General features: G+C 47.1%; 1 protein-coding gene and 1 non-coding gene across 11 annotated transcripts in view; one reads left to right on the top strand and one right to left on the bottom strand.

The window, feature by feature from the left end:
* Positions 1-24,035, bottom strand: part of PBX4 (PBX homeobox 4) — a 56,350-nt gene that overhangs the window by 24,546 nt on the left and 7,769 nt on the right. For 9 of the 10 annotated variants that reach the window (XR_015166419.1, XR_015166418.1, XR_015166423.1 and 6 more), the window contains exon 2: positions 9,846-9,919. Coding sequence is in view for 4 of the 10 variants with exons in the window: in XM_086408128.1 (XP_086264254.1) it covers positions 9,846-9,919 (74 nt within the window). In the remaining 6 variants the exon portion in view is untranslated. Of the gene's footprint in view, positions 1-9,845; positions 9,920-14,976; positions 15,118-24,035 lie in introns of those variants that run through there. The other variant, XM_086408131.1, reaches the window with a different exon arrangement.
* LOC147368039 (U6 spliceosomal RNA) lies at positions 18,478-18,584 on the top strand. Its single transcript, XR_015168684.1, has one exon. It is a non-coding gene; the product is annotated as a U6 spliceosomal RNA (small nuclear RNA).

Below are 24,035 nucleotides of genomic sequence, written 5' to 3'. Positions count from 1 at the left end.
AAGCGCTGAAATCTCAACCAAATATGCAAGTCGTTTTCATTTCAATACATGCTTGCAGTTGTTAATTAAAGGCCTGTGATTCTGTCATAAACTACTGAACTGCTGATGTTCAGTAAAAACGGCATGGAGTTTGCTTTAGCTTTGTCTTCTTGTGGCAACAGGGCAAAAGGACAAGACAGAGAAGTGTTGTCATAGAAAATGCAGCCAAGTAACACGTCTAGAAAACTAGTCCATGCTCTCCTGTGAGGCTTGGAGAACATTTAAGAGCAACAGCCAAGAAAAACAGCACTTATGGATGGCTTCTGTCTACCTTAAACAAACTTATTTCTTATCCCAAGAAATGCTCTAATTTCAGCAGAACGATATCTAGAAGCTTCTGAAATTGGTCTACCCAAGGTGTGACCTTTACTTTGCCGAGTCCTGCACAGGGAGTGACAGCCCAGCAACACGCACAACCATGTCCAACCCATTCCCAGGCTGGAAATCAGATTTTCAGGCCCGCCCTGGACCTAACTCCCTGGGATTGGCCCAGGGACTGCTGTCTGAGGGATTGGCCCAGGGACTGCTGTCAAGCAGGTTCTGCTGCTGCTGCTGCCAAGTCGCTTCAGTCGTGTCTGACTCTGTGCAACCCCATAGACGGCAGCCCACTAGGCTCCTCTGTCCCTGGGATTCTCCAGGCAAGAACACTGGAGAGGGTTGACCATAAAAAGGAGCATTCTCTGTCAAGAAAGGTTAGTCACTTTCACACCATGACCAGGTTTACCGATATCGACTGTGGGCCAAGCCCGTAACTGGGCTGGGATACGCTGCAGGCACGTCTGTGCATTCGTGGGCCAGCGTTCCAGGAAGGGGATCAGGAGACACACCAGAGACAAACCCGCAGGATAATTTCAGCGAATGGTTAAGCCCTAAGAAGAAACTGCAAGAGAGGTACAGACACTGCAAGAAAGTGATGCTTTATAAGAATCTGTGTACTAAGTCCTTAAGCTGTGGGCCCCTGACTAAAATCCATCAATCTTGAGTGGTTTGTATAAAAGCTTTATTGATAAATAATTCAGGTGACATACAATCCACCCATTCCCAGTGACTAACTAACTGGTTTTCCAGCACTTTCACCAGGTTGTACAACCATTGCCTAATTTTTCACCACCTCAGAGAGACCCCAGGCCCAGCAGCAGTCACTCCCCAGCCTCCCACCCAGCCGCTGGTAACTAGTAACCATCTCCTTCCGCCTCTTCTGGACAGTTCACATAAATGGAGCCACATGCTATGTGGACATTTTCGTCTGGCTTCTTTCACTCAGCATAGAGGTTTTTTCTTTTTTAATTGAACTATAGTTGATTTACAATGTTTCAGGTATACAGCAAAGTGATTCTGTTATATATACATTATTTATATAATATAGAAACATATATATCCTATTAACGTACTATATATGTTATATGTATAATATATATATTTCTCAGGTTATTTTCCATTATAGGTTATTGCAAGATATTAAAGCTCCCTATACTATACAGTAGGGCCTTGTTGTTAGAATTAAGTTTTCAAGGTTCATCAATGTTGTCGTTTGTGTCAGAAAACTTCATTTCTTTTCATGGCTGAACAGCAGTCCATCGAACAGATGGACCATATTTTGTTTCTCTGGTCATCATCATGGACATTAGAGGTTTTTTGTTAAATTCTTGATTTGTGTATTTGTCTATACGAATCCATCTGTCTGTCCAGTAGAATTTCCCCAGTGATGGAATGTTCTACATCTGTACTGTCTGATATGTGAACCACCAGGCATGTGGCTGCTGAGCACTGGAGATGTGGCTAGTGTGGCTGAAGAACGCCTTATTTTGATTTTAGTTAATTCAAATGTAAATTGTCCCTGGGGGATGAACCGTTCATAGATGAACAGTCTATGGCTGCAGAGGAGCTATGATAGGCTGGTCAGAACTGGAGGCTCAATTCACGAGTCACCCTGAGACTGTGGGGCCAAGAAAGGATACTCCAAGCAACCTGAAAAATAACCCCCAGCTCTAGGAGATCCGCTTCCTGCGCAGCCACAGTGAACTACTCCTCAGGTCCCGCCAAACACAGAAGGGGCCCGGATTCCGAAAGAAGTCACACACTGGCCCAAAGGGCAGTCTCTGGGACAGACCCAACCAGAAGGCTGAAACTACCGATCACGATGTTACAATTGCAACAGCTCTGAGTGGCTGAGGAAGAAGGGAGACATAAGTAAAAAAGCAAAATCAAAAAAATGCTGGATGACTATGCCTGAGAGCTCCCACCCAGGCCCAGGGAGCAGTGGTGAGGAGGATGGTCCTTTGCGTGGTGTTTACACCCACTCTGCTGACAGCAGCTGCCGGTGCTCCTCGGCTCCAGAGCAAGGCTGGCAGAGCTGGGACGTCTCGCTCCTCAGAGACGAAGTAAAGCACAGAGGTGTGCTCCAGGCCAGCACAGGGGACAGGCAGGCTTGGAGGAGACAGGGCAGGGCACTCTGTGCGGATTGCCTGGGATGCCTGGCAGCTCTTCCAGGCGCTCCAAGAGCCAAAGCTTTTTACACAAGCTGGCACTCGAGCTAATTTGCAGGTACAGCCTGAACCACACCAGAGTGTGTGGCTGTTCCTGCTCCGAGGCTCAGGCACTTCACACAGGCTCTGCTTCAGTCCTTGTCAGCACCACATACCTGAAACCCAAACACCTCAGAGTCCTGTCCTGCACACAGCCCCAAGGGTTTCAGGAAGAGGACTGGGCCAGTGCTGGGTCCTCCCAGCTAACTTCAAAGATCTCCAAAAAGGGTTTATTAGTTCTCCTCAGGAGCGCTAACCCTAACCCAATCTTCCTGAATCCCATGAGATGTACAAGGTAAAAGGATTTCACTTAACAGGTATCAGTCACCAGAAACTGCTCTTAATTCAACAAAAATACAAGCTGTGTACACTGTGTGTCGGGTACCAGGGCAGTCCTAGCACACGGCCAGAGACCCTGCACTCATGGGAGGAGACAGATGCCAGAGACCTAGGACACGGCCAGTCAGAGACCCTGCACTCACGGGAGGAGACAGATGCCAGAGACCTAGGACACGGCCAGTCAGAGACCCTGCACTCACAGGAGGAGACAGATGCCAGAGACCTAGGACACGGCCAGTCAGAGACCCTGCACTCACGGGAGGAGACAGATGGCAAAAACCTAGGACACGGCCAGTCAGAGACCCTGCACTCACAGGAGGAGACAGATGGCAGAGGCCAGGAGCCGCCGTGGAGCCAACGAGAGCAGCAGACATGGAGGCAGCGCCTGGGGCCTGTGGGTGCAGGGTTCCCTCCCTGAGCCAGAACAGCGTGTGGAGGGGCAGCACGGGGCCTGGCTATGGGTTACTGGGGTGCAACCCTCTCTCTGGACTCCACTATGCTCATCTTCAAAATAGGAGTGAAGTAAATGTCTGCCTGGGGCCACTGGAAGGTTGGGGCAATGATGCTGAAACTCGCGGAGCTGCCTTGCTGTGGCCCACACCCCATCAGTGCCTCGAGTTTGTGCTCAGTCGTGTCTGACTCTCTGCGATCTTATGGACTGTAGCTGGCCAGGCTCTGTCCATGGGATTTCCAGGCAAGAATGCTGGAGTGGGTTGCCATTTCCTCCTCCCGGGCATGTTCCAGAGCCAGAGATCAATCTAGTGTTTCCTGCATTGGCAGGCAGATTATTTTATCACTGAGCCACCTGGGTACGGGCCTTTAAATCCTCTGTGCAGGTTTGGTTTTAGTTCTTATCCTAAACACTTGTCGCAGACATTAGCCAGAGGCAAATTTGGGTTAAATAAAAAAGCCGATGTGGGGCTGCTCTGGTGGTCCAGTGGTTAAAACTCTGCCTTGCAATGCAAGAGACACTGGTTTGATCCACCCTGGTCCAGGAAGAACCCACGTGCTGTGAAACAATCACAGAGCCTGCGCTCTGCAACAAGAGAAGCCTCTATGACGAGAAGCCTGTGCATCGCGATGCAGAGCAGCCCCTGCTCTCTGCAACTAGAGAAAGCCCCTGGGCAGCAACGAAGACCCACCACAGCCAAAAAATAAAATTGTGAGTGCCCCAGGAGGCCCAACCCCCAGGACTGCTCACTGGACAGAGGCCCCCAGGAACCCAGTGCAGGGTCAGGACCGCCAGCAGTTTTCTCTGGGCCAGGACTTGGTCATTCCTGGTCAGGGTGTTGGGGAAAGCTCAGGCAGAACTGAGATCTCGCTTCTTTCCTTTATGGTCCGTCCTGAGACGGGAAGGCCGGCGGCCCGCGTGTTGGACACACAGTACTCCCATGACTGTGCTTCCTACTAATATGAAAAGACGCCTGGCCACACTGAGCCTGACGTTTAGGCAGCTCTCGGCAGTCGTGATGGCTTGTGTTTTTCAAGGCTGAGTGGTGCTGCTCCATCCTGATGCCATGCCCCCAAATGTACCAGGCACCCTGATGTTTGAGTCAATCAGTGGAAAGGAAGCATGATTTTCTGGAAAAAAAAAAAGCCCAGATCTGACACGTGGCCTATACTGTGGGCCCCACAGCTGCCTTGGGACTCAGGCTGGGTGGGGTCAGAAGCCCTGAGTGTGACCCCTACAGCCTGGGAGGATGGGCCAGGGCAACGGCGTGGGCTAAAAAGGGCACCTCAGCCAGTCCTGATGGCAGTAAGTGTCGAGTTGTTCTTTTTCTCCTGAAATTGCTGAGTTGGAAGCTGACTAACGGCTGTTGTCACGTCCGTACATACAGAATCAGATGAAGCAAAAGTAGATGCGCCCAGACAGTGCAGCCGCAGCACTCAGGAAGCAGTTTTCTGATCAGTCCCAGCACCTCGCTGATGGGAAAAGCTTGTCAAGAGCCACAGCTTCTTGAGATGACAGCTGATGAAACGACTTTTAAAGATTGGTTATTATTTGCATAGCTAAGTTGTCAATAAAAACCTCAAGGATCCACACAGCCGAGGCGCTCTGACGATAGGGCCAACTGCTGGGGGCCGTGGGGAGCCCCCAGAGGGCTGTTTCTCCCCTCCAGGGGCAGGTGGGGGCTGGCTGGGCGACAGCACGCCTCAGAGAGAGGCACCAACGCTGCACAATTTTGAGGAAGGTGATCGACATCACACAGTCCACCTGGTGCTAAGGAGCACGTGACTGTGCCAGGAGCTCCAGGCGCTGGACACACACCACGTGTCCCGAGGGCAGTGTCTTCCAGCCCACGGGACTCCTGGGTTGTGCTGCTTTTCAGTTGCAGGAATGCTGCTTATCTGGTTCACACAGAGTTCTGGAGGGAGGTGCTGTGAGGCGTTGAGAGCAAACTTGTTTATAAACCCCCCAAAAGCCCGACCTTTGTTTACTGGAAGCCATAATATCTGCACCCCATAACAGAAATAAGGAACACAAATAAAAACATACATGAATAAGGAACAGAGAAGACAGACCACTAGACATTCAGACACCTGTGAGAAGCACCTGAGCAGGAGCTCAGGGGTGGGGCATTATAGGCCTGTTGGGCAAAGGCCTGTCCACAGGGCAGGGCGACCTGGCTCCGGCCGTTGGAGGCTGAGGAAGGTGAGGAGGGCAGCCGGCAGGAGTGGGCGGGGATCCGGGTCAGGGGCTGAGGTGGTGAAAAGGGATCCACGTGGGGAGGAGGAGGGATACACACGAGACGGGAGGGGTGACTGATTAAACGAGTAAAGCAGCAAGGGTGGCGGGCACAGGGTTCTGACTGTCAGAGAGGTGAGTGACCAATCCAGAGAGAGAGAGAGAGAGTGAACCCTGTGGTGCTGAGCTGCGATTAAAGATACTGAAGTGAGCGCGTTTCCTGGTGGTCCAGTGGTTAGGACTCCATGCTTCCACGGTAGGGCGCATGGGTTCCACCCTCGGTTGGGGAACTAAGATTCTGCGAGCTGTACCGCATGGCCAAAAACAGAGAGAGAGAAAGAAAAGAGATACTAGTAACTCACTGTGTTAAATAATACTCCATGAATCAATAGCGATACAAAACCTAAAGATGAATAAATGGGAAATTTAATAAGGAGTAGTCTTAGAGTACCTCCGACAGAATACTTATTACAAAGGGAAAAGGAGCGACTTTAAAAAGGAGAACTCTGGCAGACACCACCTTACTTGAGTTATCAGAGTTAGTCACCAAGAGGGGACAGAGCCACTGTGGGCACCACTGACCAGTCTTTGCGTGACAAGAGGCATGGCTTCCTTTTGAGGATGTGTAGTAGAAGTCTCATCATGGGGAAACACCACGTAAGCCCAAAGGAAGAGGGCTCGCCTGCGATCTTCCAGATGCTCAAGGTCATGAGAGTCAAGGAAACACAGGGGTCTTATCACAGATGCAACAAGACCAAAGAGATGTGACAACTAAAGGCAACATGAGGCCTTGACTCTTTTTGTCCTTTTCTCTAAAAGACATCACTGGGACAACTGGCAGAGCCTGAACGAGATCTGAGGGTTCCTTGGTGGGTGACGTATCAGTGTTCCTCTTCTGACCATGATGGTTGTTCTGTGGGTAAACAGGAGACGGTGCCCTGTTCATTGGAAATGTGCTCAAGTGTGCAGGGGTCATGAGGCATCGCGGCAGCAACTTACCCTCCAACAGTGCAGAGAGAAAATTTATTTGTGCTATTCTTGGAACATTTATGTAAATCTGTGATTGTTTCCAAATAAAAAGTTAAACACGCATAAACAAGCTTATCAGAACAAACGCAGACCACTCAAACTATAGTGGCTTTGTAAACCAAATGGAATGTAAGTTTCTGGGTTACAGAGTGCATGGAAGGTAAAATAATTAAAAAAGAAATACACCACAAGCTGGGCTTCCCAGGTAGCGCTAGTGGTAAAGAACCTACCTGCCAATGCAGGAGATGTAAAAGATATGGGGTTGATCCCTACGTCAGGAAGATCCCCTGGAGGAGGGCAGGCAACCCACTCCAGTATTCTTGCCTGGAGAATCCCACAGACAGAGGAGCCTGGCGGGCCACAGTCCACAGGGTTGCAAAGAGTCAGCAAGGATTGAAGCAACTTAGCATACACACTCATACCACAGGCTAGTTCTTATGAAAAGTCTCAGTTTAGGAAGATGAAAACGTGTGGAGGTGGATGTGGTGATGGCTGTACAACGATGTGCATGTACTGAATACCACTAAACTGTACACTTAGAAGTGGTTGAAGGGGTAAATTCTATGTTATGTATATTTTATCACAATAAAAAATATTCAAACTGTGGGAGAAAAAAAGAATATTATGTCCTTACAGCATTTAGGTGAAACTTAAATAGGTTTAAAATTGAATTTCTCTTTCAGTCATCAGATAACTATTGGAGGCCAGCACTGCACCCATAACCTTACATCTATGAACTCACACAGTCTTCAGTCATCATGAGCTAAGTGTTATCACTGTCCCCACTTCACAGGGAAGGACTAGGGACAGGAGCATTTTCAGTCACGTGCCAGGGTGACGGAACCAGAAGCAAAAAGGAATTCAGGCCATGTCACTGCCCTCTGCCACTGTCCATGTCAAGTATACATCAATCTTGCACCAATCTTGGACTTCCCTGGTGGATAGGAAACCACCCACCAATGCAGGAGACGTGGGTTCAATCCCCAGTCTGGAAAGATCCCACAGGCCGGAGGCAACTAACCCTGCACCATCACTACGGAGCCTGCATGCTCTGGGCCCGCCAGCTGCAACTGCGGGAACCCATGCACGCCTAGAGCCTGTGCTCCGCAACAAGGGAAGCCCACATAAAGCAACGAGGACCCCGAAATAACTGAATTAACAAATAGAAAAAGAAACATACTTTTGTACCACATATGTACTTTCTACAAGCCCCAGTCTTACTGAAGAGCTGTGCTCTAAAGTGACACGCAATGTTCAAATAACTGCTCTCAAGAGACCAACTCACTCTAATCAAGTGACAACCCTTCTATTGAGGACTTTAGTTTTAAAGATATCTTCACCATATTTGCTGGCTTCTCTTATAAACCATCTTTAGGGGACTTCCCTGGTGGGCCAGTGGATAAGAATCCCCCTGCCAGCCCAGGGGACACAGGTTCGATCCCTGATTTGGGAAGATTCCACATGCCGTGGAGCAACTAAACCTGTGTGCCACAATTACGGAGCCCATGTTCCAGAGCCCACGAGCCGTGACTGCTGAGCCTGTGAGCTGCAGCTTCGGAAGCTCACGTGCCTAGAGCCTGTGCTCTGCAACCAGAGAAGCCCCCACAACGAGAAGCCCGTGCAAAGAAGAGCAGCCCCTGTTTGCTGCAATTAAAGGCCTGTGAGCAACAACGAAGACCCAGCGCAATCAAAAGTTAAAACAAACAAACAAACAAACCTTCAAACTGTTCCTAACCTTTACCAAGTGACCAAGGCCAGAACTATCAGTGGTAGGATTTATTGGCAGCACATACCTCAGACATGATTTCTGCCAAAGACGCACAACCTCAGTCTAATTATGCAGAAGCAATGGACAAACAACTGAAGGACTCTCTATAAAATGACTGAGCAGTCCTCAGCACAAGTATGAACGTCATGAATGAGGAACAACGACGGAGAAAACTTCACAGATTGGTGGTAACTAAGGAGACTCGATGACTACATGCAACGTGGATCCTGAAACAGAAAAAGGGCATTTAGGACCAAACCCAGGGACATTCAAATAGGGCCTGTTGCTCAGTTACAGAGCATTGTACCAACGGCAGTTTCCTGGTTTTAATCACTGCACAATGGAAACAGTGACAGACTTTGTTTTTTTGGGCTCCAAAATTACTGTGGACGGTGATTGCCGCCATGAAATTAAAAGACGCTTACTTCTTGGCAGAAAAGCTATGACAAACCTAGACACATATAAAAAGCGGAGACATTACTTTGCTGACAAAGGCCTGCTCAAAGTTACGGTTTTTCCACTAGTCATGTACGGATGTGAAAGCTGGACAATAAAAAAGGCTGATCACCAAAGAATTGATGCCTTCAAACTGTGGTGCTAGAAAAGACTTGAGAGTCCCTTGGATAAAAAAGAAATCAAACCAGGCAATCCTTAAAGGAAATCAAGCCTGAATTGGAAGGACTGATGCTGAAGCTTAAGCTCCAATACTTTGGCCACCTGATGTGAAGAACTGACTCACTGGAAAAGACCCTGATGCTGGGAAAAATGGAAGGCAGGAGGTGGGAGAGGTGACAGAGGATGAGGTGGTTAGATGGCATCACCGACCCAATGGACATGAGTTTGAGCAAACTCTGGGAGATAGTGAAGGACAGGGAAGCCTGGCATGCTGCAGCCCATGAGATCGCAGAGTCGGACACGACTTAGTGACTGAACAACAACGGTTTTGAGGGTGTTGCCACTAGAAGAAGCTGGGAGAAGGGTATATGAGAATGTTCTGTACTAGTTTTTCAACTTTCTGCAAGTCTAAATTAGTTCAAAATAAAAAGACTTTTTTTTTAAACAAAAGAACTTCCAATGGCAGAAACTTCCATGGGGCTTACTTTGGATGCTTAAAACAACCAAAACAAAATTATTCTATTTTCCGAATTCTGTCATGGTAGATCCTTTTGTAAAACAATGGAATGCCACAATGCCTCTGACATCTTATACACAGAATGTAGCTGCTTGTTACTTGCTGGCAACAGTACTTCTCCGGTTACAAACTATGAAATAAATGAGGGTAATACACCAGAAAGTGGGGCTGTGACAAGTCAAAAGTGAATCATCTGAACCACTGCTGCCAGAGAAGGATGTGACGAGCAAGATGGCTCAGGATGCGTGTTAGGACTGAGCCGGGACCAGAGGTACAAAGTGGCTGTGGGTCTGGATCCACACAGGAAGTGCCTTCTCAATGGCCTACCTGTCTTTTCCTTGATCTCACAGAGCACGCTGAAGAGCGCAGGCTTCATCCGATGGCAATTCAGAGCGTGCTTTCTGAAAGAGAGGGGACAGAGGCGCGCGTGAGAAGGTGAAGAGTCATTCTGGGCACGAGAGTAAAGATCCTCCATATCGAGCCTGCCAGTTCTGCTGAAATTTCCTATGAAAGGACAGAACTGTAGTGTTTCAAATAAATTCAATTTGTACCAAATCCAAACAGTAATATTCAAATATTCAAGACATTTCTCCTTAAACACTGCAAATTCAAATAACACAAATATGAAATTTCAAAGTCCAGTAATTTGAAAGCTGTTCACATGTTGCCCTATTTATTTATGCCTTTCAGGGCATAAGTAAAACCCCAACGGAACTATCCTAGGGTCCTGCAATGTTAATTTAGCAGGACTGATGCTGAAGCTCCAATACTTTGGCCACCTGATGCAAACAGCCAACTCATTGGAAAAGACCCTGATGCTGGGAAAGATTGAAGGCAGGGGGAGAAGAAGAGGGTGACAGAGGATGAGATGGTTGGATGGCATCACTGACTCAACGGACATGAACTTGGGCAAACTCCGGGAGATGGTGAGGGATAGGGGAGCCTGGCGTGCTGCAGTCCATGGGGTCACACAGCGTCAGACACGACTCAGTGACTGAAAAGCAGCAACTGAGCAGCTTCTAGGTGCCACACATGATTCCAGTGTCACACAGACACCGATGAGGTCCCGAGCAATTAGGATGGAGACGATGAGACACCACACGAACAAACATACCCCATCAGCGGGGGCAGGCGCTTTCTGGTGACTTAAGCTAGAGTGACTAGAAGGCTTGTTGGAGTTTGCATGTCTCTAAGGTGACATCAAAGCCGAGATCAGAGTGACAAGGAGAAGTCAGGTGGGAAGAGGGCCAAAGAGTAAATGTTTAGGCAGAGGAAACAGCCAGTGCCAAGGCCCCAGGCGTGGGGTTTCCCTGGTGGTCCAGTGTAAGAATCTGCCTTGCAATGCTGGGGACACCGGTTCCATCCCTGGTTCAGGAAGCCCCCTCGTGCCTCATGGAACCACAGCTACTGACCCTGCGCTCTGGAGCACACGTGCAGCAACTACTGAAGCCTACAGGCCCGGGAGCTTGTGCCCCCCAAGAGAAGACCCTGCAACGAGAGGCCCAAGTACTATAACTAGAGAGTGGCCCCGGCTCTGCGTAACTGGAGACAGCCTGCGTGCAGCGACAAAGACACAGCACAGCCAGAAACAGTAAAGAGTGTGTAAAGAGACCAGGACGCTGTCGGGTAAGGGGAGAGGGAGACAGCCGTATGGCTAAGTTAGAGAGGCAGGCGGGCCTGACCGGAGAGTCTTGTAAGTCAGGGCAAGGACTCTGGCTTTTGCTCACCTGTGATGGAAACTGTGGCTGGTGGAGGAATGGCCCCCAAAGATGTCGGTATGGTGATCTCAGAACCAGTTACAAGAAAAGAACTCTCAAGAAGATTGATGTTAATGACTTTGAAGTGGAAGGATTAACTTGGATTACACAAAGGGACACAATCTAATTCATGTGTCCTTTTTTTTTCCTTCAAATTGAAGTACAGTAGAAATGGCAACCCACTCCAGTATTCTTACCTGGAAAATCCCATGGACAGAGGAGCCTGGAGGGCTACAAGTCTATGGGGTCGCAAAGAGTTGGACGCGACTGAACACACACACACACACACACACACATACATAGCTGATTTACATCTAATCATGTGTTCTATAAAGTGGACAAACTCTCCCAACTGTGGTCAGTGAAAGAGAGGCGATCACATAGAGTCAGAGACGCTGTGTTGTGGGCTTTGAAGACGGAGGGACTGTGAGCCACGGAACGCAGGTGGCAAAGGCCAGGAAGTGGCCACTGCTCCAGAGCCTCCAGGAGGAATCCCCTGCTGACACCTTGATTTTAGCCCAACAAGAGCCACGTTGGACTTGGAACCCACAGAAACGGAAGATCATAAATTTGTGCTTTGTAAGCTACGATGTGTTTATTTGTCACAGCTGGCGATAGAAAACAAACACAGGAAGCGACGGAGCATTTTACAGGGTGGTTTCATGTGATATGTATTGCACTTTTATTAGTGCTGATTTTTTTGAGATATAATTCACACATCATAAAGTTTACCCTTAAGGGTATATATAATACAGTGACTTGTAGCTAATTCATGACAGGCAATTCTCACCACTACCTAATTCCAGGACACTTTCATCGCCCCAGGGAGAAATCCTGTTCTCATTACTAGTCATTCCACATTTCCGCCTCCTCCCGCTCAGCAACTCCTGATCTGCTTTCACAGATTTGTCTGGACATTTCATATAAAAGGAAGTCACACAGCATGAGGTCTTTGGTGACATAGAGCACGTTTTCAAAGTTCATCCAAGATGCTGTGTATCAGTGCTTCTTTCCTTTTTACGGGCAACTAATACTCCATTCGGAGAAGGCGATGGCACCCCACTCCAGTATTCTTGCCTGGAAGATCCCATGAACGGAGGAGCCTGGTGAGCTGCAGTCCATGGGGTGGCTAAGAGTCGGACACGACTGACCGACTTCACTTTCACTTTTCACTTTCATGCACTGGAGAAGGAAATGGCAACCCACTCCAGTGTTCTTGCCTGGAGAATCCCAGGGACGGGGAGCCTGGTGGGCTGCCGTCTATGGGGTCACACAGAGTCGGACACGACTGACGTGACTTAGCGGCAGCAGCAGTACTCCATTGTTAGATTATATTTTGTTCATCTATTCATCAGTTGATGGACATTTGGGTTATTTCCACCTTTTGATTATTATTAACAATGCTGCTATGAACATGCATGTGTAAGTTTTTGTGTGACCACTTACCTAGGGAGAATGGTTGGATCATATAGTAACTCTACGTTTAACTTTTTAAGGAAATGGCAAACTTTTGCAAAGTGGCTGCACCATTTTCCCTTCCTATCAGCAACTTAAGAGGGATTCAATTTCTCCACATCCTCAACACTTGTTACTTAAAAAAAAAAAAAAATATTATAGCCACCCCTGTGGGTGTGAGGTGGTATCTCACTGCGGTTTGGATTTGCATTTGTCTAATGGCTAATGACGCTGTACATCTTTCCAAGTATTTATCAGTCACTCTTTTTCGGTTGTACTGGGTCTTCACTGCTGAGTGCAGGCTTTCCCTACTTGCGCTGAGCAGGCTTCTCATTGTGCTGGCCTCTCTGGAGGAGCACGGGTTCTAGGCGTGTGGGCTCCCCTGGCTGCGGTGCGTGGCTCTAGGCCCGAAGGCTCCAGCAGCAGTGGCACTGGGGCTCAGTAGCTGCGGCTCTCGGGCTCCAGAGAGCCGACTCAGAAGTTGTGGCACGCGGGCATAGTTGCTCCAAGGCTTGTGGAATCTTCCTGGACCAGGGATCAAACCTGGGTCCCCTGCATTGGAAAGTGGATTCTTATCCACCATGCCACCAGGGAAGGCCTATCAGCCTTCTTCTTCTTCTTTTTTTCTGGTGTATTTGGTCTTCTTATTTTTAACATTTACTGGAGGATAATTGATTTATGGGTTTCCCAGCTGGCTCAGTGGTAAAGAACTTGCCTGCCAATGCAGGAGACCATGGATTCCATCCCTGGGTTGGGAAGATCCCCTGGAGAAGGAAATGGCAACCCACTCCAGTATTCTTGCCTGGGAAATCCCATGGACAGAGGAGTCTGGTGGGCCACAGTCCATGGGGTCACAAAAGAATCGGGCACAGCTTAGTGACTAAACAACAACAACAACACAAATCGTTGGTTTACAATATTGAGTACTTCCAGGTGTACAGCAGGCTGTTCTTTAGAAAAATGTCTATTCAAATCCTTTACTTACTTGACTGCATTGGATCTTAGTTGCAGCACTTGGGGTCTCCAATGTGTCCTGCGGGATCTTTTGTTTTGGTCACGGACTCCGCCTTTTGTTTTGGTCATCGACTCCATCTTTTGTTGTGGCCTGCCGGCTCCAGAGTGCATAGGCTCAGTAGCTGCAGGGTGAGGCCTTAGTAGCTCTGTGGCAAGAGGGATCTTAGTTCCCCGACCAGGGATCAGACTCTAGTTCCCTGTATTGCGAGGCGGATTCTTAATCACTGGACCATCAGAGAAGTCCCCTTTGTTCCTTTTTATTTTATTTTTTATTTTTTTGTTCCTTTTTAAATTAGGTTCTTTTTTATTGTTGAGTTGTAAGACTTCCTCATATATTCTGCATACTAGATGCTAATATGATTTGCAAACTTTTTTCTCCTATTCTATAAGCTGTCTTTGGACTTTATAGTGTCCTTTTGAGGCACAAAAGTTTTTCATTTTGATGAAATCAAATTTATCTCTTTTTCTTTTGCTGTGTGTGCTTCAGGGGTCATATCTAAGAAGCCGTTGAGACTGGAGGGCTTTGGGGGTTTGAGCGTTGAGCACGTTTTGGGGAGGGTCTGGAAAGGAGGGCTGTGTTTTGATCAGGTTATACCTGAGATCCCTATAAGCTTCCCAAGAGGAGGAATCAGGTAGGCAGATCGCACACAGGCATGGACTCAAGGCTGGAGATAAACAACATAAATGTTAGGAGAAACACTGACTGGAACTGCCCACCCTGGCCAGGTGCCATAGTAACCATTATTGTGTTATTTTATGACAGGAGGTCCTGGTAAGAAATATGGAACTAACAAGCCACCACCAACGGGAAGAATATGCAAAAGGTCAACAGGAGACGTCGCATGTCCTACCAACCTCCCAGAATCCTCCCCGCTGGAATCCACCTTGGCTGAGTGATGCGTGCACCACCAGGATGGACCCTGAGTCACAATGATTGGCCAGAGACAATCTGGAAACTAACCCCATCACCATAAAACCTGAGACTGTGAGCCACGTGGCAGAGCAGTCCTCCTGGGTTCCCTGACCCTCCTTCTCTCCGCCCAGGCACCCCTTCCCAATAGAGTCTCTTGTTCTGTCAGCTCGTGTGTCCTCTCGGACAATTCATTTCCTAGTATTAGACAAGAGCCCACTCTCTGGCCCTGGAAGGGGTCCACCCTGCCTTCCTGCAATGTAAAGACGGAGCCCTGGGCATAGAGATGGCACTTTTAAGTCACAAGACTTGAGGGACTCACCACGGGAGGATGTAGATAGAGGGACCCAGGCCCCAGGCTCAGCCACCTGCTCTTGGAGAGGCCAAACAGATGAGAAAGTCCTGCAGAGGAGACTGGGGTCCAAACTGCCAGGTGGGAGGAACCAAGAACAGTTTCAAAGACAGAAGCGTATTCTGTGAGAAATGCCTCTGAGAGGTGAAGCAGGAGAGGAGACGTTGGATTTAGCAACATGGAGGTCATTGGTCACTGACTCAGCAGAGGGAGGAGAAGGCTGGGAGAGGGTGGGTGGAGGTGGGAGAGGAAGTGGAAGTAGCAACCACAAACTCTGACATCATCACAAAAAGCAGCAAAGAAATGCAGCAAGTGCTAAAAGAAAGGGTGTACATTTTTTTATATACTGGAGGGGAGAATTTTTCTTATTTATTTTTAAAAAATTTATTCATTCCTTCATTCATTTGGCTGCACCGGTCTTAGCTGCGGCATGTTCTGTCTTTTATGATGCTTTGACTTTGACATCCTGGGGCAGGGAGAGACGGACTTTCCCAGAGCTAGCTAAATCCACACACACTTGTCTGAGAGTGTGTCTTTCATATGCAAACTCAAATCCAAGGCCCATACTCTTAACTACTGCTTTAACTCTCAGCACCAGTCAAGATGCCCCTAGCCCTAAATCACCCCAGGTGCCAGGTACCAGATGAGGAGAGAGAAACTGCTGAAATTATTGAAACTATCCAGTCCCAAATTTGCTCGGTTGTCTACCCAGCCTCACTGCTTCCTTCTCACACGTGCACGCTAAGCCGCTTCCGTCATGTCCAACTCTTTGTGACCCTATGGACTGTAGCCTGTCAGGCTCCTCTGTCCATGAGATTCTCCAGGCAAGGATACTGAAGTGGGTTGCCATTTCTTCCTCCAGGGGATCTTCCTGACCCAGGGAGCGAACCTATGTCTCTTATGTCTCCTGCATTGACAGGTGGGTTCTTTACCACTAGCGCCGCTTCGTGCAAATCATAATAAAGGCTCCAGGCCATGCTTTCTCCTCACGTCTGCCCATATGGCGCTTCCCCATGTAGCCCTGCGCGGCGTGGACTGCCTTCTCTCAGGAATTTCAAGTGATAACTCTTCTTTTGAAGTTGTCTCTGTCTTTCATCTTATTATACCTGATTAAAAACAAATCCTAGGGATTTCCCTGGTGGTCCAGTGGTTAAGAATCTGTCTTCCAATGCAGATCCAGATCTGGGTTTGATCCAGATCTCACATGCCTCGGGACAAAGCACATAGCAACCACCGGGCCGATGTGCTCTAGAGCCTGTGCCCCACAGCTAGAGATCCCCCACGCACTGCAACTAGAGAAAAGCCGGCATGCCACAATGGAGAGCTCATGAGAGGCAATGAAGACCCAGCACAGCCAAAAAAACAAAATAACACCCACCCAAATCCCAGGCACAGGTCAAAGACAGGGAGAGTCAAGGGAGGTTTTTGTTTCTTTGTCTGTTTTTAAAGATGAGAGACATTAGCACATGTTTATGTGCCCAAAAGCCAGTCTAGGGAGGGGATTTGGCAACACAAGAGAGAGAGTGAGGATAACAGTAATCTCCAGGGTGTATATATATGTGAGAAGTCAGCATACAAATTTGATTGTTTGTAGCTAGGCTTCAACAGTACATGAACTGAGAAATTCCAGATGTACAAGCTGGATTTAGAAAAGGCAGAGGAACCAGAGATCAAATTGCCAACATTCATTGGATCATAGAAAAAGAAGCAGAATTCTAGAAAAACATTTACTTCTGCTTCATTGACTACACTAAAGCTTTTGACTGTGTGGGTCACAAAAAACTGGAAAATTCTTTAAGAGGTGGAAATACCAGACCACCTTACTTGCCTCCTGTGAAACCTGGATGCAGGTCAAGAAGCAATGGTTAGAACCAGACATGGAACAAAAGACTGGCTCAAAATTGGGAAAGGAGTACATCAAGCCTGTATATTGTCACCCTGATTATTTAACTTACGTGTAGAGTACATCATGCGACATGCCCAGCTGGATGAGCCACAAGCTGGAATCAAGATTGCCAATCTGAAGAGGAGAAGCGGATGGGAGAAATATCAGTAACTTCAGATATGCAGATGATACCACCCTTATGGCAGAAAGCGAAGAGGAACTAAAGAGCCTCTTCATGAAGGTGAAAGAGGAGAATGAAAAAGCTGGCTGAAAACAACATTCAGAAAACTAAGATCATGGCATCCAGTCCCATCACTTTATGGCAAATAGATGGGGAAACAGTGACAGACTTTATTTTTGGGGCTGCAAAATCACTGCAGATTGTGACTGCAGCCATGGAATTAAAAGATGCTTGCTCCTTGGAAGAAAAACTACGACAAATCTAGGCAGCATATTAAAAAGCAGAGACATTACTTTGCTGACAAATGTCCATATAGTCAAAGCTATGGTTTTTCCAGTGGTCATGTATGGATGTGAGAGTTGGACCTTAAAGAAGGCTGTGCACCAAAGAATTGATGCTTTTGAACTGTGGTGTTGGAGAAGACTCTTGAGAATCCCTTGGACTACAAGATCAAACCAGTCAATCCTAAGGGAAATCAATCCTGAATATTCATTGGAAGGACTGATGTTGAAGCTGAAGCTCCAATACTTTAGCCACCTGATGCGAAGAGTCTACTCATTGGAAAAGACCCTGATGCTGGGAAAGACTGAAGGCAGAAGAAGGGGACAACAGAGGATGAGATGGTTGGATGGCATCACCTCCTACTCAATGGACATGAGTTTGAGCAAGCCCCGGGAGATAGTAAAGGATAGAGAAGCCTGGCATGCTGAAGTAAATGGTATCACAAAGAGTTGGACACGACTGAGCAACTGAATAACAACAAAAAGCTATTATTTTAACATTTACTGCTGCTTTAAATGTTTAAAAGCATTATGACACCTATAATGCTGTCACCCAAGCATCCCTTATTAAAAGATGCTGCCAAGGACACATAATGTACCTGAAAACCAGTAACTTCATCATGGAAGCCAAATGTGATTAACACCATGAGAAAGGTCAAACATCTGCACAACTCACTATAATGTTGATCCAAGGGAGCATGCCCTCATTTTCAAATGCTTTCCAAATTCACCACGTGCCCCTGCGGGATGCCTTTCAAAAGGTTAGGGTTGGGGTGCAGAACTAAGATACACATCTCTGAAGCCAAATATGAGAAGGTTAATGGGCGATGAGATTTGGCGTTCTGTAAAGCTGAACGCAAATGTTAGTCTTTCTTACACAGTGTACAGTGGTTGATCACATAGGATATTATGCCAAAATGGTTTCCTTCCATAGAAGCAGTTATTATCATCACAAAAATGGACTCTGGTTAGAGCTTGTTACCCTCTGTGATGTAATTCTAAAAATCCAAGGAAAGAGCAAAGAGAATAAAGTTGGCTGCTTTGCTTCTCAAAGGGGATTCTAGGGAAGTGTATTCCCAGGTCAGTTTCCTGCTTATAAAACATCTTACTTAAGATACAGTACAGTGCTCGCTTCGGCAGCACATGTACTAAAATTGGAACGATACAGAGAAGATTAGCATGGCCCCTGTGCAAGGATGACACGCAAATTCATGAAGCATTCCATATTTTTTTAAAAAAAAGATACAGTACAAAGGCACCTTTGAATGAACACAAAGTGATTTCACAGAATGTTTTTTGTGGTTTATTATGAACAGTCTCACCTTATACAAATGTCTCATCTTCCAGCATGTTCCTGGCCTAGAGGTGATCAGCTGACAGCAAACCATTAATGATCTCATAAAGTATGACAGACCAGGGAGTTCACGGCGTCACCAGAAAGGATGGATTATTTTCTGCGATGGACACACCCTGAGGTGACCCCCACTGAGTGGGATCTTCTCTCCTTGAGTTTGGGCAGATTCTGTGACTTGCAGGGCAGCAACGGTGATGATATAGTCTTGCCTGCGGTTATGTTACATTATGTTATGACTCCAGTTTAGTAGACTGGGGGATGCAACCTGCCGTCCCTGAAGCCAGCTGCTATGTTGTGAGAGGGCCGTAACGCGGAACTCTAGGGAGTCTCTTAGAGTTGAGAGCAGACCCCATCTGACAGCTGGCAAGAAAATAAGAACGTCCATCCTATAACTGCAAGGAACAGTTCTGATAACAACCCTATGAGACTAGAAGAGGACCCAGAGCTTCAGATAGGAACACAGACCAGCTAACACCTTGCCTGATGCCTTGCGAGACCCTGAGCAGACGACCCAGCTCACGTGTGCCCAGATTCCTGCCCATGGAAACTGAGATCACAAAGGTATGTCGTTTTAAGCCATCAGGTTTGTGGTAACTTGTTACATAGCAACAGATAACTGGCCAGATAGCAAGGTGCTGAATGGGGACTGCGGGCAGAAGAACAAGGTCTGTGTTGGCACCTCTAGCAGGCACAGGACATGTTCTGCCCAACCAAGTATCTGCATTAAAACAAAACAAAATGTTAATATTTATGAAGAAGTAAAGTTCCAATGAATGAGAAATGATAAATCCTTTAAATAAAGAAACTTCTGAGGATAAACTAAATTAAAAAACAAATCTGTGAATATCCTTTTAAAACCAACCTGCAACAAAACTATTATCACATAGAACCATGCCAGAAAATGAAAGCATTCAGCTTTACCACCCTCCAACCCCACTTATTCAATATTTACAGGACAGACATGAGGCACTTCTATATAGTGGTCACTGTATAAGGAGAGAGGACTGTGGTGATGAATAAAGCATCAGTCACATCCTGGCTTCTACCAACAGCATACTACAGCCTCTAATGTTAGCTATTACTTACTTTTCCAAATTATGGAATGACCTGCCTTCCTGAACAAAGTATTGTTTCATTTATTTTTGGGGTAGTTGTTTACTAATTTTTTATTAAAGTATAGTTGACTTACAATGCTACATTAGTTTTGGGTGTGTGTGCGTGCTAAATCACTTCAGTGGTATGCAGCTCTTTATGACCCTATGAACTGTAGCCCGCAGGCTCCTCTGTCCACGGGATTCTCCAGGCAAGAATACTGTAGTGGGTTGCCATTCCCTTCTCCAGGCGATCTTCCTGACCCAGGGATCAAACCCAGGTCCCCTGGGGCTCCTGCTTTGCAGCCGGATTCTTTACCACTGAGCCACTAGGAAGCCCAGACTGGGGTGTACACCACAGTAATTCAATATTTTTATAGCTTATACTCAAAACAAAGTTACTATAAAATATTGTCTATATTCCCTGTGCTGTGCATAACATTCCTCAGTTCAGTTCAGTTCAGTTCAGTCGCTCAGTTGTGTCCAACTCTGCGACCCCATGAATTGCAGCACGCCAGGCCTCCCTGTCCATCACCAACTCCCAGAGTTCATCCTAACCCATGTCCATTGAGTCGGTGATGCCATCCAGCCATCTCATCCTCTGTTGTCCCCTTCTCCTTCTGCCCCCAATCCCTCCCAGCATCAGAGTCTTTTCCAATGAGTCAACTCTTTGCATGAGGTGGCCAAAGTACTGGAGTTTCAGCTTTAGCATCATTCCTTCCAAAGAACACCCAGGACTGATCTCCTTTAGAATGGACTGGTTGGATCTCCTTGCAGTCCATGGGACTCTCAAGAGTCTTCTCCAACACCACAGTTCAAAAGCATCAATTCTTCGGCGCTCAGCTTTCTTCACAGTCCAACTCTCACATCCATACATGACCACTGGAAAAACCATAGCCTTGACTAGATGGAGCTTTGTTGGCAAAGTAATGTCTCTGCTTTTGAATATGCTATCTAGGTTGGTCATAACTTTCTTTCCAAGGAGCAAGCGTCTTTTAATTTCATGGCTGCAGTCACCATCTGCAGTGATTTTGGAGCCCCCCAAAATAAAGTCTGACACTGTGTCCACTGTTTCCCCATCTATTTCCCATGAAGTGATGGGACCAGATGCCGTGATCTTCATTTTCTGAATGTTGAGCTTTAAGCCAACTTTTTCACTCTCCTCTTTCACTTTCATCAAGAGGCTTTTGAGTTCCTCTTCACTTTCTGCCATAAGGGTGGTATCATCTGCATATCTGAGGTTATTGATATTTCTCCCGGCAATCTTGATTCCAGCTTGTGCTTCTTCCAGCCCAGCGTTTCTCATGATGTACTCTGCATATAAGTTAAATAAGCAGGGTGACAATATACAGCCTTGACGAACTCCTTTTCCTATTTGGAACCAGTCTGTTGTTCCATGTCCAGTTCTAACTGATGCTTCCTGACCTGCACACAGGTTTCTATAACTTACTTGTTTCACAGCTACTAGTTTGCACCTTTCCACCCGCTTCACCCATTTAGCCCCCCCGCCCTCTTCCCTCTGGTAACCACCAGTTTGTTCTCTGTGGGTCTGTTCCTGTTCTGTTTGTTCACTTGCTTTATTATTTAGATTCCACGTAAAAGTGAAAACACACGATGTATCTTTTTCTCTCTTATTTCCTGAACAAGGTCTCATTTTAAACTATTGAGAAATTTGACTTAGAGATACATCCAGAGATCTTATCCCTTAGAATAGGATACTTCTTGAAAAAACTTCCCTGAGAACAACAATGATCGAATACCTCAACAAAAGACGGAATCACATCCCCTTAATTATTTTCATTTCTGAAGAACTGTTTTAGCTGACAGCTCCAGCTGTCTCCTGGAGACAGACCGAGGTGAAGAACAACAATTAGAAGACATGGTCCCTACCCTGAGGAAATAAAATCTTGATGGAAAACCTAGAAACTCACAGAGGGTGCCGAGCTCCAGAAGCGAATGCAGTCCAGGAGGCAGATGCCCCTGGCATTTTAAAATAAACTTCTTAGTAAACTAGGAAGAATCAGACTATAGTAGGTGCCATCAATCATTTGTACAGTCATTCAAAAAACAAAGGTATACACAATGAAACAAAAAAAGATAAGTAAATAGGAGTTGAGACTATGTCCTGATGCCCAAGTTCAACCATGGAAATCATTACAGCAGTTTTAGCAAAATGAAGCCTTGTATCAGGAGCTAACTTTGGCACCAGGAAACAAGGAAAAGTGTTCAATACAACACAAGAAAAATTCTGTAGGACTTGAATGAAAGAGCAACCTTTATGTAGAGTAAGTTTAAGACTGCGTAAAGCTCATTTCAATGTTCTTATTTCCTAATTTACATGTGGACTGGTCACGATTGACACGGCCCTGAAATTTCTTACTGAAAACCATGGAGAGATGAGAATCTCTCTGGGCACAAGATGAAATGGCTACTCACTATCTGGTCAACCCCTCAGCAAAGTGTTTGAGGCTCCTCACCAGCATCTCTCTGACCTGCTCCCTCCACTGGTCTTGAGAGTGAAAAGTGAAAGTGAAAGTTGCTCAGTCACATCCGACTCTTTGCAGCCCCATGGACTCTACAGTCCACGGAATTCTCCTGGCCAGAATACTGGAGTGGGTAGCCGTTCCCTTCTCCAGGGGTCTTGGGGAAGTCCTACCTTTCTGTCAAGTCCAAGACTCCAATGGCTTGGCCTATCCCAGCCTGGATTCATTACTCCCTCCTCTATTCTATTGACAGAGCTTACCAAGTCTGGCCTGGGCATGATGAAGGCCTCAACTTACACATTTCAGGAAGTCCAGGCCAGCACCACGCTTGGCACAATAACTGAGCAAAGATTTGTTGAATTTTACTGAAGGAAAGGCAGAGACGTCAAACTAATAGAGGAGAAATGAAAAGTGGCAGAGCTCCGACAGCTCTAGGCTGAAGTAGGGCAAGTGGAGAATCAAAAACTAGGGTGAGGACTGTGGCTTCCACGGCCAAAGAAGAGAGAGAAGCCAAAGGCACACAGGGCTCGGTTGGGAGCCCCTCCTTCCTGGTCTCTGTTACAGGGCTGAGCTCCTGGACACTCATCCGCTCTAGGTATGAAGAGAACATATTAAGGAGTTTAATAACGCTGCATGATGAGAGAGACAATCAGAGAGGATGATGGCCAGAACACACCACATTTGGAGAATTCCCTAGAGGCCAGTGGTTAGGACATTGGCGCTTTCACTGCTGGGGCCTGGGTTCAACCCGTGGTTGGGGAACTAAGATCTTGCAAGCCTCATGACATGGCCAAAGTGAGGGGGTGGGGAAACACTACACTTGGGCAGGAGAAAGTGATAAAGAAGAAAGTTGCTTTAAGAAGAACTAAGAGCAAGAGTCCTTAAACCACTGGAAGGCTCAATCTGCAAGAGAAATGAGTGTCTTAAGACATTTCTGAAGAATGGATGGTAGAGAAGAGCCAATGACTACTCAACTTTCTTCTGATCCAGGACCAACACCTTAGAAAGGCTGGAGTACTTCAAGAAGTACTTATACAAGGAACAGAATAAACTTCATGCTCATTCCTTCCTTGGTGCTTGGCAAGGAATTCATGGTTGACTGGACAGCAGAGAAGACAGGCAGTCACCCCACTGAGTCCCCTCCTTGAAGGCTGTGCCCTCCACTCAGGTCTGATAGAACCACATGTTCCATGCCTTCCTTGCACTCATGCCTGCCCCAGCCTGGAATACTGTTGCCTCCTTGGCCTAGGCAAAGCCTCTCATCCAGGCCACAGTCATCTCCTCGGGGGATGCTTCTGACACCCAGCCTGACTTCAGCTGGACTCTGGTGTCCCAGGTGCACATTCCATGGGCTCTCTTCTTGCTGACAGGTAGTCTCTCTGGCTGATCAACTCCTCATCACCCTCTCTCTGGTCGCCCCTGCACTGCATTCTGCAGTGTCTGCCTCTCCTGAACTGTGAGCCTTTGGGACTCACTGCTGTATCCCTGGAACCTGGCACAAAAGGAAAGGTTACTGAGCAGTTGAGATTAAATGCTTAAGAATGAACTTTAAAAAACAGCCTCTGATGCTCTAGTCCAGCTTTCTAATCTTCCACAGTACTGGATCCGCTCCAAGCTGCTCTGAGTGATGTCATGCTCTAGGGAGCCCGTGGGGCACTGGGAGAAGCAGGGAGCACAGCAGGTCAGCACCAGAGTTCAAGAGAATAAGGCCAAATCTCCAACCACCCACACCCTAGCCATCTGACCTCAGGCAA

The sequence above is a fragment of the Bos grunniens genome, chromosome 7, assembly GCF_055505025.1.
Source record: "Bos grunniens cultivar Pamir isolate PY7600 chromosome 7, Bosgru_T2T1.0, whole genome shotgun sequence".
In the NCBI taxonomy this organism is placed as follows: domain Eukaryota; kingdom Metazoa; phylum Chordata; class Mammalia; order Artiodactyla; family Bovidae; genus Bos; species Bos grunniens.
This window is presented reverse-complemented; position numbering and strand designations above follow the sequence as displayed.